Source organism: Myotis myotis, unplaced genomic scaffold (assembly GCF_014108235.1).
Source record: "Myotis myotis isolate mMyoMyo1 unplaced genomic scaffold, mMyoMyo1.p scaffold_m19_p_3, whole genome shotgun sequence".
Taxonomy (NCBI): Eukaryota; Metazoa; Chordata; class Mammalia; order Chiroptera; family Vespertilionidae; genus Myotis; species Myotis myotis.
In genome coordinates this window covers 192,671,701-192,689,540 of record NW_023416335.1, presented here as the reverse complement: position 1 = coordinate 192,689,540, position 17,840 = coordinate 192,671,701, and the positions used below count along the sequence as shown (strand labels likewise).

Sequence of the window (17,840 nt, the reverse complement as noted above, 5' to 3'; positions counted from 1 at the left end):
TTCCTCTCCTCTTGCGTTCCAGAGAGGGCTAGGACCTGTGTGATGGTGTGTTGCTTTTATGGTCTTTATGCATCTATGCTCCCCCCTCACACCCCCACCCCATCCTGGCTCCAAGCTACCCTCCCAGATAAATTATAAATAAACCACTAGCATGATTGGCCCTCAGGGACTAAGGGTGGGATAATCTTGTGATTAATGTATCCAGGGGGACAGCCTCTCTAGCCAGTTACCTTAGAGTTCTGTTTCCAACCCATGGTACAGAAGAACCTAGAATAATACGCAGAATAGTCATTCATTGAGTTTTCATGCTCTGTATGTAGTTCCTCCTTTTATATCTCTGTTCTGTGTGAGCCCTAGAAACTCTGCTTATTAGAGATCGAAGGGACTAGTGTTCTCTTGCTCTGTCAGAAAAAAATTGATTAGGGAAGAAAAGCCACAGTGACAGTGCGTTCTGATGGCTAGACAGGATGCAGGTTGTGCAGGGTTTGAGGGGTGATGGGCCAGGCATTTGTCCTTCAGGACCCCACCCAGCCTCTCTCCCCTAGGTGTGACTGCAAGGTGGGAAAGATCCCCTGGTCCCCCTGCCCCACACCTTAGGGATGGTCCCAAGGGTCAAATCCAGGAAGGCAAAGAGGGAGAGGAGGACTTGGGTCCTGTGGCCCCCGGAAGCACTGCTCCCTTTGGTGTGCCACACAGCCGGAGCCCAGCGTGCTCACTGTCTGGCCAGTACGTGTGCAGCCCTGCACTCAGCAGCCCTGCATCTCATAAGCTGTGAGCCACAAGGACCCAGGTGTCTGGGTTTCAGAGGTGGTAGCTCCCGCCTGCCCCAGGGGCCCCTTCAAACAGCTGTTACCCAAGTACCTCTCCAGCCAGTTACCCTTGCCAGGCCTCAGGTCTGGCTCCAGGGCTCACCCACCCTCCCAGCTCCTGCCCTCTTCCTTCCTCCCCTCCCCCTCCCCCCTCCCTAAAGCTTCACCTACCCTGTACAGCCCCACCCAGCTGTGCAGGGCACATCCCATAATAATCCTTCTCCTTGCTGGCCCCCACCCCCCCAAAAAAGGAGAGGCGGCCATCCCATAATAGCCACCCACAGGAGACATTCCGCGGTGACCGCCCCCTCCCTGCAGAGCTGCCGGGAGCAGCCATCCCATAATAGCCGGCCGCCTGTTTTACTGGTTAAGGCTGTGGAGGGAGCTGGAGAGGAAATAGAGGGGAGGGGGGAGGGGAGAGGGACCCGAGGCCCCCACTTTGGGGACAGGAAAGGAGAGTGGTCCAAGGGAATAGGGAGACCCGGGGGGCCGGGAGATGAGAGGTGTGGTCCACTGGCCACCATAACCCTGCTTTGGGGCTTTCTCCCCATCCCTAGGGGCTGCCTTCCCCTCGGGCCGGAGGTGGCTGCTAGTTAGGGGAGATGCCTCGATGGGTTGAGGTGCCTGAAGTGTGTGTGTGTGTGTGTGTGTGTGTGTGTGTGTGTGTGTGTGTAGGGGCGTGTGCTGGATTTCAGGTGGTCCCCTTGGGCCGTTTGAGAGAGAAGCAGACCTTAGAGAAGATGGCAAGAGAGTGAGGGATGGGGGGGGGGGGGGGCGTTAGAGAAGAGCGGCTCAGGCCCTCCCCATTCTGCACCACCATCCCATAATAATCCCCCAGCCCCTCTCCCCCTCCCACCCACGACATCCCATAATATCATCTGGAGAAGCAGTCCCCGCAGTAGGTACAAAGAGCTATCCCATAATATGCTCCTCCACACACACCCCCCCCCGTCACCCCCCCAACTTGGCCCCCCCTCAGTCACATGCAGCCGGTGCCATCCCCCGCTGCTCCCCCCTCTGGCCACCGAAGGCCTTGCCAGCCCATAATACTCTTGCCTCTGGTCGCAGGAGGCCTCCAGCCCATAATATTCCCTTCCACCACCACCCCCCCTTCCCGCCCCGCACCCCTTCCTCCCGCCTCCAGTTGGAGCCGGGCCTCACCAGCCCATAATATTCCCCAGTCTCCTAAGGCTGCTCCAGCCCATAATACTCTCCTGTCTCCTAAGGCCTCGCCATCCCATAATACTGCCAGACGCCTGACCTGTGGGCCAAACCCCAGCCCGTTGCACACATCGAGGCTGTGTCAGCGCCGCCAGCCTCGCTCCCGTCCCTCCCTCCCTCCGCCCTCGCGGGCGCTCAGCCTCCCGGGCTCCCGCCCGCCCTCCTGCCCTGGGCCCCTCTCCGGGCCCCACCCTGCGCCTGCCTGGGCCCTGACTTCCCCTCCAGCCTCGCCCTTTCTCCTTCGCCTGGTTCTTCATCCCAGGCCCCTTTCTTTCCCACTCAGGTACTTCCACCCACGCCCCGCTGTAGGTGCTGAAGCCCAGTGGGGAGAGAGTGCCCCCAGAGGGCAGCCGGCCAGGCCCTGCCCCTGCAAACTGTCTGCTTGACCTCGCACCATGGAAACCACCAGCCTGGCCCCAGTCCGCATTGCTGGGTGAGGATCCACCTGGGGCCCTCACTGTCTTCCAGAAACCCTTCCCTTGGGCATCACAATGGCATGTTCTTGTGGGAAAGAGCTCCCTTTCGGGGTGCCTCTCAGGTGCCTTTCAACGGAGAGCACATTGACCCTCACAGCAACCCAGTGAGTAGGTATTCCGATCCCCATTTCGCAGAGGAGAAAACAGAGGTTCAGAGGCTAAGTCACATCGCCAAGAAGTATCAGAGCTGACACGAGTACCTCGGTGTTTCTGATTCCCAAGTTCAGAGAACCTCTGGGACTCTCCAAGACCCCTGTGCGGAACTTCACTTCTCAGTGCGCTCTCTGCTCCCCGGTAAAGGGCAGCGTGCAGAGCGTTACCCAGCCTCTTGTCTCCAGGGTCTCCCCATTCTGCACCACCATCCCATAATAACCACCTCACCTCCTCCTTTCTCCCACAGGACCCCACGTAGCCACCTGTGAGGCTTGCCCTCAAGATGGTTCAGAGTCAACAGAAAGGCACCTATGCCCCTCCGAGTTCCCTTACTTCTCCCCTGGTTCTCCTGAATTTTTCATTTCAAGACCAACGATCACTACTCCCCTAACTCATCTCGCCATGCAGTGACAGCCTTTGGAGACAGACTTTGTGGAGAACCCAGAGGAGGTCTCTTTCGTTTAGTCGGTAGATCATCAAGAATGCTGCCTTGGAGATGTTGGGCACCTCCTCACTGGGGAAGGGACCTGCGGCCAACTGCACAGAGGCTGAGCATCCTGCTTGAGCGTGCCCCCGCCACACTGTGTTCTGCGCAGGGGCCGGAGGCAAGTGCAGAGGGAGAGACAGGTGTGCTGTCGGCTGAGTGGGCTAGAGATGGTACAGTAGATCCAAGGTGAGACTTCAGTCAAGAGGGGTGAAGGAGAGGTGACTTACATGGGGGAGGAAAGGGGAGAAAAGAAAGTAGGGAAGGGTGAATGTCATAAAGGCATGGATGAGATGGGAAGTGCCAGGAAGGGGAGATACAGTAGGATGTTGGGGAGCCAAAGAGATACTGTACCACTTCCTGGTTGTGTGACCTTAGGACCTTAACTTCTCCAGTGTGCCTCATCTGTAAAATGGGGTAATAATCATCCCTAACTCAGTGAGTTGTTGTAATAAATTAGATAATGCATTTTTAGCACTTAATTGAGATCCAGGCATTCAGAGAACATTTTAAAAACTTGTTAAAGCTCTTCTCCCTCCATTTAAGGTTTCCTATTTTTCCAGCTTTGGATTTTCCTAAACTTCAACTGAGGTAACTCCAGGACATGTACTGTGGAGTCCCCACATGTTGTCTCCATCATACAGTCTACTCAGTAATTGGGGAATCCTGTGAAAATGGTAATGGCTATGGGTTTTCTTAAACTTCCCCAGCCTGTTACTTGTCAGCTTTGGTCATTTCTCCTCTGCCTGCCACATCTCCTTAATCTATCCTTGCCTCTCTGTTCTTGTGATGGAAACCCTTGGGGTATACCGAATGTGGGGAAACAGCCCACCAGAACTGAAACACCAGAGATTTCACATTGGAGACAGCCTACTTCATCCACCGCACAGGCCACAGTCACACTTTTTTCTGGACAATTTTAATAGCTCCCTGACCAGTCTTCCTTTCTCCCTAGACTCTCTCCACCTGATTTCCTACGGTTTATCCCACACTATGTCAAGGTCAGCAGAACCTTCACGGGCTTCCGTTGCCCACTAAATGAGCTGCTAACCTTACTCTGCATCCTCCCCCCCTTTTTTAAAACTCACCCGAGGATATTTTCCCATTGAGTTTTAGAGAGAATGGAAGAGGGGGAAGGAGAGAGAGACACACATTGATTGGTTGCCTCCAGAACTTGCCCTAACCAGGGCTGGGAATTGAACCCACTACCCAGTTACATGCCCCTGACCCAGAATTGAACCTGAGACCCTTTGATACTCAGGCCAACACTTTAACCACTGAGCTACAGCGGCCAGAGCTTACCCTGCATTCTTGCATCTTCTGTCTTGAATGGTAATTATAGTTGATTTGTTCTTTTGGTCCCACTGGGTAGAAAACTACTTCACAGCAAGACCCAACTGTTCAGCATTCCACAAATATTTATTTGTTCTTTTGTTCTAAGCTCCATTCTAGATGCTGGGGATACATCAGAGAACCATCAAACAAAAATTCCTGCCCTCAGGGAGCTTACATTCTACCTGGGCAGGGGGAGAAGACAGACAATAAATTATAAAAATTATAATAAATAAATAAGTAAATTATATAGTATGTAGAAGATACTTGCTATGTTAGTTTTAATTACTTTGGAATTTATTCATGTATCTACATATAAAAATAATCAAGAATTTTTTAAAAATTGTGTTCAGTTCTGTTTGTTAATCCTAGGGTTGGAAGGGCACGGGTCCTGAACCCTAAGCATGAGGCAAGATGGAGCAGGTGCTAACCTTCAGGCCTCTTTTAGAACAGCAGGAGGTGAGGGCCTGTGCCGGGTCTCTAAGCTCCCGCCAGATGGTGGAAGGCCCAGACTTCGAGGCTATGACGGAGGAATGTGGGTCAGTTCTCTGGTTTGGCCACCAGGGGTCATTTTACACCTGTAAATCACCATCTGGACGGATCACATAGAGACACACAAAAGGCCCAGAGATACACACAGGAAAACCCTGACACTGGCAGGAGCGCGTGCGCGCGCGCGCGCGCGCGCGCGCGCGCGCACACACACACACACACACACACACACACACACACAGAAACATACAGCATCGAGAGACAGGCATAGAAAGGCATGCAAGACCTAGGCATGCAACAACTCCCTCCCTAATGCCACGGTCTCAAGATGTCCTAGTGCCAACTCTGCAACCCCTACCAGCTCCCAACTCCGACTCCGGTAAAAAGGGAAGAAAGCAGTAGGTGGCCCATAAACCAGCCTTCCATTTCCCTTGCCTCCCGCTTGCTAAGAACAGCCAGCCCGTCCCTGTCCTCCCATCACACTCTAACTTCCCTGTAAACTTCTTTCCTGGCTGTGGCACAGTTCCTGTTCCCTCTGGGGAAGCCCCACCCCCTCCTCCTGAGAGTGTGTGTGTGTGACCAGTTCCACCGCCCTCCCTCCCTTAGGGCTGCAGCTCCAGCAAGCCCAAGGCCATGTTCCATTTGGTGTGCAGCTCCTACTGTCCCACCCCCACCCCCAACCCCAAGCCTTAAGGGCTACAATTACTAATTGATTTGTTGAGCATTGCTCTCTTCCACAGCAATAAAAAGCACTCTGTATAATGCCCTGGGAAGAAGTTACACAAGAACTTTAATACTTTAGTATAGGTATAGTTCTCAAAGTGTGATCTGGGGACTGGCTCTTTGAGAAGTCCATGAGGTCAAAGCTATTTTCATAATACTATTGTCATTTGTTTTTTTTTCACTTTCATTCCATCATAAGTATACAGTGGGATTTTCCAGAGGCTTCATGAAAGATATCATTGCTCTCACAGCTAATGGAATGTGTGCCTATGTATTTCTGTTTTTTCAAATATGTTTTTTATTTATTTTAGAGAGGGAGAGGGAGAAAGAGAAACATCGATGTGTGAGAGAAACATGGATTTGGATTGGCTGCTTCCTGCACGCCCCCCTACTGGGAATCCAGACCAAAATCCTGGGGATGTACCCTGACCAGGAATCGAACCAAGGACCTTTATGGTGCAGTGGCCAGATCTGTATGCTTTGAAAACTTAATTGAATTTCTAATATGGTAAGTATCAAAAGAACAAAGTATATGCAAAAGCTCTTTGGAATTCTCAATTTTTAAGGGTGTAAAGGGTCTGAGACCAAAAAATTTGAGAACTGCTACTTTAGTACAAAGAATTGTTCCCTTATTCTAGATGAAGCCATGGGGACGGGGGGGGGGGGGGGGGGCGGATGTGTGTGTGGCAGGAGTAGACTTAGGATCTAGAATGGAGGAGGTCTTGAAAGGGGGTTGGAACATAGGATAAGAAAAGACCTAGAAAGGGGAACAGGGACCAAGGTTTTGGAGAAAAGAAAACCTTCTAACTCACAGTTTTGCCCTGCCCCCAACCACCCCATGATGGAGGTTAGGTCTAAATTATTACAAGTCTCGAAACAAGAAGGAAACCAGTTCTGTCTTACCCAACAAACTCTTGTATTGTGCCGCAATGCGGGGAGGGCAAGCCCAGGTGGGAATGAAATGTGGGTGGCATCTCTGGCCCTACGACTGCTGTTGTCCGTCTAAAACCAGGACATCCATTTTTCTGCTACATCTACTAGCGCTGGGCAGTGTTTCAAGTCCCCCGCGAGGGCATTTCACCTATTCCTCTGCCCCTGCCTTGTCACCTTGTCAGGCTCACAGCACCACCCCTTCCTACAGACTGGGGACGGGGCCTTTTCTGTGCTCATCATCACCACGAACTTAAAGAGGACATTCCCACCAGCACCCTCCCTCCCCCGTGCCCCTTGCTCCCACACTTTGTTCCTTCTGCACTTATGAGTTGGAGTTGCCACCCAGAAATCCAAGTGTCGGATCCACCGCCCTCCTGTGCGCACCCTGCAAGTTTTCCAGTGCGAGAGGCGAGAGGGGATGGAGGTGGGTGTAACCGGGCTAGGGCCCCATGTTCCTTTAGAGGACAGAATCCTCGGGGATGGGCGTCCAGGGATTGGAATGCCTGATCAGTCCTTGGCTGGAGGCAGCAGGCCCGCTGGCGGGGGTGGTCTCCTGGGGCAGCTGGGCGAGCGTCCCTCCATCCCCGTTGGTGGCCGAGGTCCTGGTCCCGAGAGGAGAGCCCAGGCCGCGCAGGGTGTTGCGGAAGCCCTCGGCGCTGAAGTAGTACACCAGCGGGTCGAGCACGCAGTTGGCTCCCGCCAGCAGCACCATCACCATCAGCACCCCGCGCACCTGGTCGCGGGCCGCGGGGCTCGCCGTCACCAGGTCGCCCCGCAGCAGCCCGTAGACGGCCAGCGTGGTGTTGTAGGGCACGAAGCACAGCAGGAAGATGACCAGGTTGACCAACAGGAGGCGCACCGTCTTCCGCCGCCGCCGGCTCTGCGTGGCGTCGGGCCGCGCCAGGGTCCAGAAGACCCGGCCCGACGAGTAGACCACGGCCACCAGCGGCAGCAGGAAGCCCAGCGCCTCGGCCAGCAGCACGAGCGGCAGCAGCCGGCTCTTCCACAGCTTGTCGCCGAAGCTCTCGAAGCACAGGCGCACCTGTTTGCCGCGGTAGCTGCAGGACGAGGGCTTGTGCACGAGCATCGTGGGCACGGCGAACACCAGGATGAGCGCCCACACGCCCAGGCAGAGCAGCCGCGCCACGCGGGGCCGCCGCAGGTGGCGCAGCCGCAGCGGGTGCACCACGGCGGCGTAGCGGTCCACGTTGATGAGGGTCAGGAAGATGCAGCTGCCGTACATGTTCATCTGGAAGATGGCGCCCGCCGTCTGGCACAGGAGGTCCGGGAAGGGCCAGTGGTGCAGCGCGTAGTAGGGCAGGCGCACGGGCAGCGACAGGGTGAAGAGCAGGTCGCTGGCCGCCAAGTTGCACATGTACACGCTCACCACGGAGTGCACGCGCAGCGCGCGCAGGAAGACCCAGAGGGCCAGCGCGTTGAGCGGGAGCGCCGCGAGGAGCACCAGGCTGTAGACCACCATGTGCAGGCGGTGGGTGGCCCGGTAGTCAGGGCACGGGAGATCGGAGCTGTTGGTAGAAGTGTTTGCTGAGGAGTTGGCCAACATCTTGCCAAAGTGTGCCGAGGAGCGGGCCTCGGGGCATCACGGGGCACACCAAGGTCCTGACAGGGCGGTCATCTCCAGAACAGGGCCTGCAGGCTGCATCGAGACAGTCCCAAAGCCAGCACAGGTAGGCCTTGAGAATTCGGGCTATGGCTGCAGGGCAGATGGCTGCCAGGGGGTGGGTGCCTTTGGTCAGGGCTTCATCATCCCGAGACCTGGAATGGGAAGGCAAACCAGAAGTCATCCTTATGCAAGGCCAGGGTGGAGGACATAGATGTTTATCTAGCTAAACTGGCTGGCCTCTTGAATCTTTTCTCAGCCTCAAGACTTTGCCCCACCTTCTGTCCTGCCAGAGTAGCTTTCTGCATCAGGGCTCTATAGCAGTTCAGACCGCCTGGGTTTCTTTCTGTTTTTTGTTTTTTTTTTAATATATTTTTATTGATTTCCGAGAGGAAGGGAGAGGAAGAGAGAGATAGAAACATCAATGATGGGAGGGAATCATTGCTTGGCTACTTCCTCCACGCCCCCCACTGGGGACCGAGCCCACAGCCCGGGCTTGTGCCCTTGACCAGAATCGAACCTGGGACCCTTGAGTCTGCAGACCGACGCTCCATCCACTGAGCCAAACCGGCTAGGGCAAGACTGCCTGGGTTTCAATCCTGGCTTTGCCAGTTCACCTAATTTTAGTTGTCAGAAAAATGACTTAATCTCTCTGAAGTTCATTTTCTTTACCTGGGGGTGGAGTGGGGGTCGAGGAGTGGGGGTCATGAGGTTTTTAGATTAAATAAGACAATGTATATAAAGTGCTTAGGCTTTCACAGACATGTTTGCAGCAGTGAACAAAAAGGCCTTGCCCCCAATTTACTTTCATTCCACTGGAGAGAAGCAGGTAATAAAGTGCAAGTAAACAGGTGTCACGTCAGGTGGTGACAAGTGCTGTGGAGCACCTCCCCCGGAACAGGTGTTCTCCTGGTTCCCTGTTATCTAAAGAATAAAGTTCAAGCTCCCAAGTACAGTACAAAATTCCAGCCTCACTCCTCACACCCACTGTTGCTCCTGTGTGGGCTGGGCTTGCGCCCAGAGTGCCCTTGAGTTTACCCCTGAGTTGACCTCTCTACGTTTCTTCATCTGTAAAGTGGGGATAATAATATAACAGGGTCCTCGTGGGCTGATCACACCCCCGCACAGCCCTGCAGGCAGGGCAAGGCTCTGTGGGTTGAGCTTTCCCCTGGAGGATCTGACTAGGCAGCGGTCCCCAACCGGAGGTCCGAAAGGTTGGCAACTGCTGGACTAGGGACATCCCCAGATGGGGTTCTGTGATAGGGGGAGATGGTTGTTTGTTAGTAAGAGACCCAAGGGGACCCTAAGCCCAGAGAGCAGGGCAGTGAGGTGAGAAAGTACCATGGGTACTGATGAGACTGCCGGAGAGAGGCAACAGCTGGCCGACAAAGGATAGAGTTAAGAGGTGGAGTAGCCAGATGACAGGACATGGTCTCAGTATCCCACCTTCCTTAATGCCACGAGGCCACAGAAGCTAGCCAGATGCCATCTATTTTGTGTGTTTGTGGTGAAATATACATAATATTTACCCTTGTAACCATCTTGAAGTGTACACTTTAGTGGCATTAAGTACATTCACAATGTTGTGTAACCATCACCAGAACCTTTTCACCATCCCAAACAAAAACTTTATACCCATTAAACAGTAACTGCCCATTCCACCACCACCCCTGCCCTCCAGCCACTGGTAACCTCTATTCTACTTTCTGTCTCTATGAATTTGCTCATTCCAGATACCTCGCATGGGTGGAGTCATATAATATCTGTTCCTTTGTGCCTGGCTTATTTCACTTAGCAAAAGTTTTCAAGGTCTATCCATGCTGTAGTATGTATCAAATTGCATTATTTGTTATGGCTGAATAATATATTCATATATATGTATATCACACTTTGTTTATTCATTCATCTGTCGATGGTTTCTTGGGTTTTTCTACCTGTGGGCTATTGTGAATAATGCTATGAATATGGGTGTCCACATGCCATCTTAGGGAGCAAAGTTGTGCGGAGACCCTGAGCAATTATCCTAAGATACTGGACTTACTCCTTTCAAAAGGAACTGCTTGAATTCTTACATGAAACTAAATTGTAAACCTGACTGTAACAAGTTTTCTTGTGGGTTTTTGTTCATTTGTTCTCCCTCCAACCACTACTAACCGCCGTTTAAGACTCGTGAGAGATGTAGAACAGTTAAAGGGAATAAAGAAACACTTCCTAGGATTAAAAAAAGGCGGCAGAGTAAGTGGATGCTGCATGGACATGCTCCCAGGAACAAACCGGTATTACAACTAAAATACAGAAAAACTTCCCGAGTAATCAACGAAGAACTCACAGGAGAGAACCCTGATACCGGAGGACCAAAATTGGAGACCGCATAGAGACCGATTTACTTTGTATATTGTAAATAAATAAATAAAGTTGTTTTTTTTTTTAAAAAAGAAACACTTCCTCTCCAAAATACCAGTTTCAACAAGGAGAATAACACTAACTGGAGCTGAAAAGCAAATAAAACCAGGCTCTGTTCCTGACACATGCCCCGTCTCCCATGCACCTTTGCTCCAGCTACACCAAACTAATCATTTTGCACGTACCTTATGTTTTCATGCTGTTTCCTCAACTTGGAATGAGCCTCCTCCCATTCTCCAACTGACAAACTCAGTCATCTCTTAGGAGTCTGTGCGGCCTTTCCTGACTCCCTTCCTACTAGGCAGATGTGGTCCCTCGCTGGCACTTCCCCTCTGTGGTCCCTCACTGGCACTTCCCCTAGGTGCGCAGGCCTGTAGTAGCTGTTCCCGCCCGCCCGCCGCCCGCCTGTACTGTAATGAGCTGTTCTTTATCTGCACCTCCCACTCGACTGTGAGCTCCTTGAGGGAAGGGCTATGGACTGTGACTTACTCATCTTTGTATTGCCAGCACCTACGTCAATGTCAATAAATGTTGAGTGAAATAGCTGTCATTTACTGATTGTTCACCAAATCCTGGGGTATTTTATATGCACAATATTTAATCCTTCCAATAGCCCTTGGAAGTCGGTGTTTACCCTCATTTTTACAGGCAAGGAAACAGCTAAGAGCTTCGTGAGGAGTGAAGTCAGGATTCAAACCCAGGACTTCCTGGCTCCAAAGTCCAAGCTGTTAGGTGCTACTTCCAATAAGAGTGGATGGTTAGAGATGAGGATGGACGCTGCATAGAGCTCCCGGTCTTTTACAGATGCCGATATGAAATCTGTGCCCACAGAGATATGGTTTTACTTCCTCATTTGTCTAATTGAAATATATACTTTTAAGTAACCTGCTTTCTTCTTCTCCCACTTCAAACACTGGTAACGTGGCTCATCTGTCTTTCACACACACAAATAAGCCCCTCCTTACAGTTTCCGCTCACCTACTTAAGCACTTAGCTTGCTGCCTTGAACTCATCAGGCTGTACTGTGTCTATTTGTTCCATTTCCCCAACTAGATGGTAAGATCCTGGGATGGGACCACATCTTTCACTGCTTTTCTTCCCGTTTGCTCACACCTCAGTCTCTCTACTTAGCAGGCCCCTGTCCCCTCCCCCACTGTTTAACTATTTTGTAATTGTTATAACATATATCAAATCAGTTAGCTAACCACAACTAACCACTTCTTCTTTTCTTTTCTTTTTTTGTTTTTGCAAGTAACCACTTATTATCACATTTCTGGCTATCTTGTCCACATGTATAACTCACTTAGTAAAAGGCCATGCCCCTTAAAAGGCCTGTTTGGAAACAGGTTGCATTAAAATTTCAGTAACAGTTCACACTATAATTACTGTAACACTTTATCATTCTTAACCATTACTTGGACAATCAATACTAATTATTTCCCCAAAATTGCAAGTCTTTTCGTTGACACTGTTTAACAGACCAAAATGTATTACGTGAGCTGCTATTTAAAGGTAAAGTTAGGAACCCCTTAGCAAAACTGATGCTAATGCTCTTGCTCCAAAAGAAGGGTGTCCTTGGGTTTCTTTATAGTGGAACCTATTTGTCAAGAAGTCGCCCCTTCCTGACAGACTTACACAGAATGGCCCAAGCTGAGCATTGAAAGCTGCCAGGCCCCTGCCCTGGTCCCCACCCCATCTGCCCGCTTCCCTGAGGCTCCCGTCAGTGGAGCTGAATGGGCACAGTGCCAGGCCAGATGACAAGATGGAAAACACTGCCAAAAAGGAGGCAAGTAGGAAATGGAAGGAGGGTTCTAGATGTGGGGAAGGGGCAGCCTGGCCCTCTCCCCATCCCTGCCTTGTGGCAGAGGTTGGGTTGTAGGGGAGATGTTGGAAGTAAAGAAACAGCAGCCAACCCAGAAAAGAATGGACACGGGGGTTTCATTTCACAGGGGAGGAGGGATATGACACGGAAGCCTGTATAGGCTCAGCCACCTAAACACACATGGATGTGGTAACATAAGATTCCTAGTAACCTGTCCCTCAGTGTGGCTGCCCGCCCTCTAACTCACAAATGCATGGAGGCATGGACAGAGGGCCCCAGGAGGAAGGGCAGACACAGCCCCTGCCTCAGGGACCGTGTCCTTGCGCCAACAGACAGAGGCAGGCAGCTTCAGGAGCACATACCTACACGGATGTGCACAAACAGATCCCAGCACCAAGGCACTAAAGGGCAAAGAAAGCACCAAACACATAGAGGGACCAGGTGCTGTGCCATCCACATCACCTGCCCACCATACACTCACACCAGAGCGTGCGGCCACTTTCCTCCTCCCTGTGTCCCTGTCCTTCAGCCTCCCCTGTGCACCTCCAGACCCAGGCTCCTTCCTCGTGTCCTTAGGGCTTCTGAGACCTGTCCCATTGTCCTCTGAGCTGGGCTGGGCACTGCTCTTTGCTGAGATAAGCAGGAGGGACAGGGCTATTTTCTGCCACAGGCAGGAAGTAAGACTGGGAGAGTAAAAGTGGGCAGGAGGCTAGATCATGATCATTCCCTCTCTCTGCTACACAGAACCCGCCAGCAGTACCCACCCTCTGGCATCTGACCAACAGCACAGACAAGAGCTGAAGACAAATACGTGACTTGGGACAATGATGGAGGCAGGGACGGGAAAGAAATACTTCCTCTTGGTCCAGCTTTCTTTTCTGCTACCCTCTCCAGGCACTTCTCTCCTTTTCCCTCCCACACATTCATCAAATGCCTTGCTCTCTCTTCACCTCCTCTTTTTAGTAATTATTTCACATCTTTCAGAAGTTTGAAAAGAAGGAATCTCAGATATCCTCATCCTCCTTGCCCTAGGAGATCTGCTCTAGAATAACCCCAACCGCATTTTAGATTCTGAAGTCCCGGCCTGTCAGTGTGTCCCACCCGCTACACCAAGCATGTCAAACTCAAAGGCTAACACGGGCCAAATAAACAAGGTTTAAGTTTATGTGGGCCACGAAAAAACAAAAGCTTCAATTTTCATAGAAACTTAGGTTTATTTCGATAGAGACATGCTGAATACAAAGGGCTGAGATAAATGAGTAATCGTTAACATAAAATAATAGAACATTTTAATAAAAATTAATACTTTTTCTTGAACATTAACTTATCAGACACTGAATAATTGCGTAATGCAAATAAACCTATTCTTCTTGTTCTCCGAAAGCAAAATATTTCCTATTGCGCACACCAAACAAATCAGTCCAAGGCTAATGACGTGGCCATCGGCTGCTAAAATATTCCCTGCTAGTATTAGTGGGGAGAAATGGTGCGCCTGCGTGTAAAGACGCGAAAGGAAAATGAATGCAACATGATTATAGTACTGTCATTAGCGAACGTTGTAGTTTGTTATTAATAACTATGCATAATAGGATATAGTAAAAATGAAATTACAAAATTTTTATTAAAACGTTTCTTACATACTGTTATATTGGCTGGGCCACAAAAATATTCGTTGTGGGCTGCATGCGGCCAGTAGGCTGCGAGTTTGACATGCTTGCGCTACACAGAGTGTGCGCTAACCTGCCTTTGTCAGCTCAGCCCGCTTCCTCTGGTGCTGGGCTCAGGCGGCATTGGGAGGATGCACCCTGGCATGCAGCCGGCTTCATTATAAAGGCCTCTCCGTATAGGTATATTCAGACTCCCCACATGGATCCAAACTGCCGAGCCTCTGGGAGAAGCTTAACCCAGTCCAAAGGCTTCCTGAAAAGATCCGTCCCAGAGCTGCTTAGGGACACGGATGAATCCTGCTCATCAGCTTGTCCTGGGTCTGAGGGCTCTGTGGTGTGGAGTAGTTCAAGGTTGCCAGGGCGAGTAGATGGCCTCATCCTAACTCTGGGACCACGTCCCCCCCAAGGACAGGCACCTCTCTGGCACAGACCCCAAGGGATTGTCCTGTCCCATCTCCATCCCCTCTCCTCCTCAGTCCAGGCCTGCTCTGCTTGCTCCAGCCAAAAGGCCTGCCCCCACACGGAGCCTGTCTCCTGCTGCCTTCCCAACATTATCCCCAGTCATGTCTTCTCCTGTCCCAGGTATTCTGACCTCATCTCGCCCATTTCTTTCTGGGAAAAGGCAGAAAGTAAAGGCGGACGACAGCTCAATAATGAGTTTCCGCAATGTGGGGGTGTCACCTCCCCACCTGCACATCTCCCTCCCCGCTGCTTTCAAGAGCTGGAAAAACAGGAAGTAAAGTCGCAATCAAGAGAAATCACTCAGAGGAGCTGTCTCGGCCCTGTGCTCTGAGTGTCTGCATGCAGCTAACCTTGCTTGGCTCAGAGAGTCTCCTGCAGCCTTCCAGCCTTGTTGACCTCACCCTGAACTCCAGGCAGCACCATTGGCTTCTGCCCTCACCTTTCTACTGTCTCCTTCCCCTGGGCCTGTGTTGGGGTGTACACTGGGGGCAGCAGGGTGGAGAGAGCTGACAGCATCAGACACAGGCAGGCAGAGCTGGGCTCTAGTGCTCTGAGTGGCCAGGAGGTGAGGCTTACAGGGATAAGATTCTGTTTCCCCCTCAATCCTTGCCTCCATCTCCCCTTAGGGCTACAATTTCAGCTCACCCTAAAAGGAGCTGGAGATGCAATCAGGTGGGAGGTCCCCTTCTCTCAGGGAGGCCCCCATAAACACAGGTAATAGGGAGGCAGCTGCCCTCATTGATGTGAGACAAAGGTATCATAAGGCCTTGCCCACCCTCAAATATTTCCCCCACCCGTGCTCAATATCTGAAATTTCATCTCCTTCATGTCGCCCGTGAGCCACATTCTAGCATCGCTACAGGGACATGAGAAATAATTTTGTCTAACCATTTTATATAGATCAGTGGTTCTCAACCTTCCTAATGCTGCGACCCTTTAATACAGTTCCTCATGTTGTGGTGACCCCCAACCATAAAATTATTTTCATTGCTACTTCATAACTATAATTTTGCTACTGTTATGAATCATAATGTAAATATCTGATATGCAGGATGTATTTTCATTGTTACAAATTGAACATAATTAAAGCATAGTGATTAATTACAAAAACAATATGTAATTATATATGTGTTTTCTGATGGTCTTAGGTGACCCCTGTGAAAGGGTCATTCTACCCCCAAAGGGGTCACAACTCACAGGTTGAGAACCACTGATATAGATGAACGCATTGTGTTAAGGCCGTGTTTTTCAAAAACCCCATTATAATACCCCTTGGAGGCCTTTGCTGGGTAGGTCAGCTGGCTAGAGCATTGTCCTGATACACCAAGCTTACAGGTTCAGTCTCCAGTCAGGATACATACAAGAATGCACCAATAAATGTGTAAGTAAGTGGAACAACAAATCAATGTTTTTTTTCCTCTCTCTCCCCCTTCCTCTCTCTAAAATCAATATAGATAGATAGATATATAGATAGATAGATAGATAGATAGATAGATAGATAGATAGATAGATAGATAGATGATAGATAGAAATACTCCTTGGTTAATGGCCCTTGGTTAGCTAGGAAGAATAACCATAAGAACACCTTTGTGCCTTGAACCCATTCATGGAGTTTAATCAGATAAGTTTATTGTCACCTAGGAGAGGGCCTGGCCCTGGGAGGTGAGTGGGTATTAGGGGTTAAGTGCTAGCTGAGGATGGGAAAAGGTTGGAAATCAACCCCAGAGGACCCTCCTCATTGGTCTTGGGAAGCCTGGGCTCAGCATGACAGTGGGCCTAACGGGTGAAGGGGAGAACACAGCCTTCCAAGATGCCCCCGTGTGGGGCTTCGAGCCTCAGAGGGGCACCCCAGGGTGTGTTCTGTGTGAGAAGGTCTCTCTGCCTGAGGCAGCCCCTTTAGCTTTTTACTCTATTCAAAAGGTTTTCTGGGGCCCGTGGCCCACCCTCACCTCTGCCCCTACCCGCATCCCCCATTTCTAAAAGTGGGGTGCCGCCCATAATGCCCCCATGAGGTTCAAGCCCACCTGTGACACCCCCGTACCTGCGCTCCGTCGAGCTCTGCCGCTGCCCCAAGCTGGCTTCCGCTGACTGCTCTGCACTGGGCTGGGCTGGAAGGACCTGCTCCTGGGGCGGGTGGGGACACACCCACCTGGGCAGATCTCAACAGATTCCAGCTCTGTGCACTCACCCAACCCCGCACTCGCACTCCACTCTCGGGGAGAGGGAGGAGGAAGCAGTGCCTTCAGCGGTCTTCACAGACTGGCCAGAGAAGAAACCCCAGCAGATAATGGCACTTAGTCTAGCCCCAACTCTGGGCCAACTAATGACTCCCCCCGCCCATCGCTCACAGACTCCCCACAGTTTCCGGGAAGCCTAACGGGCACACCCACCTCTGACTCAATGACTAATCACCAGCCTCTCGATTTTCTCTCCAGTTCCCTCTGGGTGTCTCTCTTTTGGATCCCCGCAGGTGGTTTTGCTCTTGCCACCTGTGGCTTTATCTCTCTCCCCTTGCCTCGGGCCCCTCTGCGTGCCAGGGCTGCTGCTGGGCCCACTCTCACTGCAGAGTGTGCACAGCCTCTCCACCACAGCAGATACCAGGCTGGGCTGTTCCTCCTGGCTTCTGTCTCTTTCCTAGGCTGGGGGTTGGGGGTCCGGAGGGCTGGGGAGAGCTTAGACAGCCCCTCTTTTCTGTACCCTGGCCAAGGCCCTTGTCTTCTGTATCAGCAGGGTTGGACATGTTGTCCATACTCAATACACAAAAATAAGTTCAAGTTTTTGAGTGGTGAGTGAAAAAGGATATTGTGGTCAAGTGAGGTTGGAAAATGCTGGCTTAAACAGGTTTCTCTATTACAGGGCTTCTCAGAGCCTTGAACATGCCACTGAAAGATTGGCCATCCTATCTAATAAAGAGGGAATATGCTAATTGACCCTCACGCCATTGCAAAGATAGCAGCATCCACAGCCAATAAGGAGGGAATATGCTAATTGACTGCCCCACCCTCAAAGATGGCAGTGCCCACAGCCAATAAGGAGGGAATATGCTAATTGGCTGCCACGCCCTCAAAGATGGTGGTGCCCACAGCCACAAGATGGCTGGCAGGGGAGGGCAGCTGTGGGCAAGCAGGCCAACAAGAGAGGGCAGTTAGAGGCAACCAGGCCAGCAGGGGAGGGCAGTTGGGGGGCAATCGGGCTGCAGGGGAGCAGTTAGGCGTTGATCAGGCTGGCAGGGAAGTGGTTAG

General features: G+C 51.4%; 1 protein-coding gene across 3 annotated transcripts; it reads right to left on the bottom strand.

Annotated features, from left to right (window-relative positions):
- Positions 1–4,543: 4,543 nt before the first annotated feature.
- Positions 4,544–17,519, bottom strand: LPAR5 (lysophosphatidic acid receptor 5). Of its 3 annotated transcripts, none has more exons than XM_036300428.1 (2): positions 16,623–17,519; positions 4,544–8,399 (listed from the first exon to the last, which is right to left on the bottom strand). In XM_036300428.1, the coding sequence occupies exon 2, from the start codon at positions 8,185–8,187 to the stop codon at positions 7,081–7,083; it is 1,107 nt and encodes a 368-aa protein (XP_036156321.1). In that variant the 5' UTR covers positions 8,188–8,399; positions 16,623–17,519; the 3' UTR covers positions 4,544–7,080. The 3 variants fall into 3 exon arrangements, with proteins under 3 accessions (XP_036156321.1, XP_036156320.1, XP_036156322.1); XM_036300427.1 differs by having other exon boundaries at positions 16,640–17,519; XM_036300429.1 differs by lacking the exon at positions 16,623–17,519 and adding an exon at positions 10,833–11,019.
- Positions 17,520–17,840: the final 321 nt, after the last annotated feature.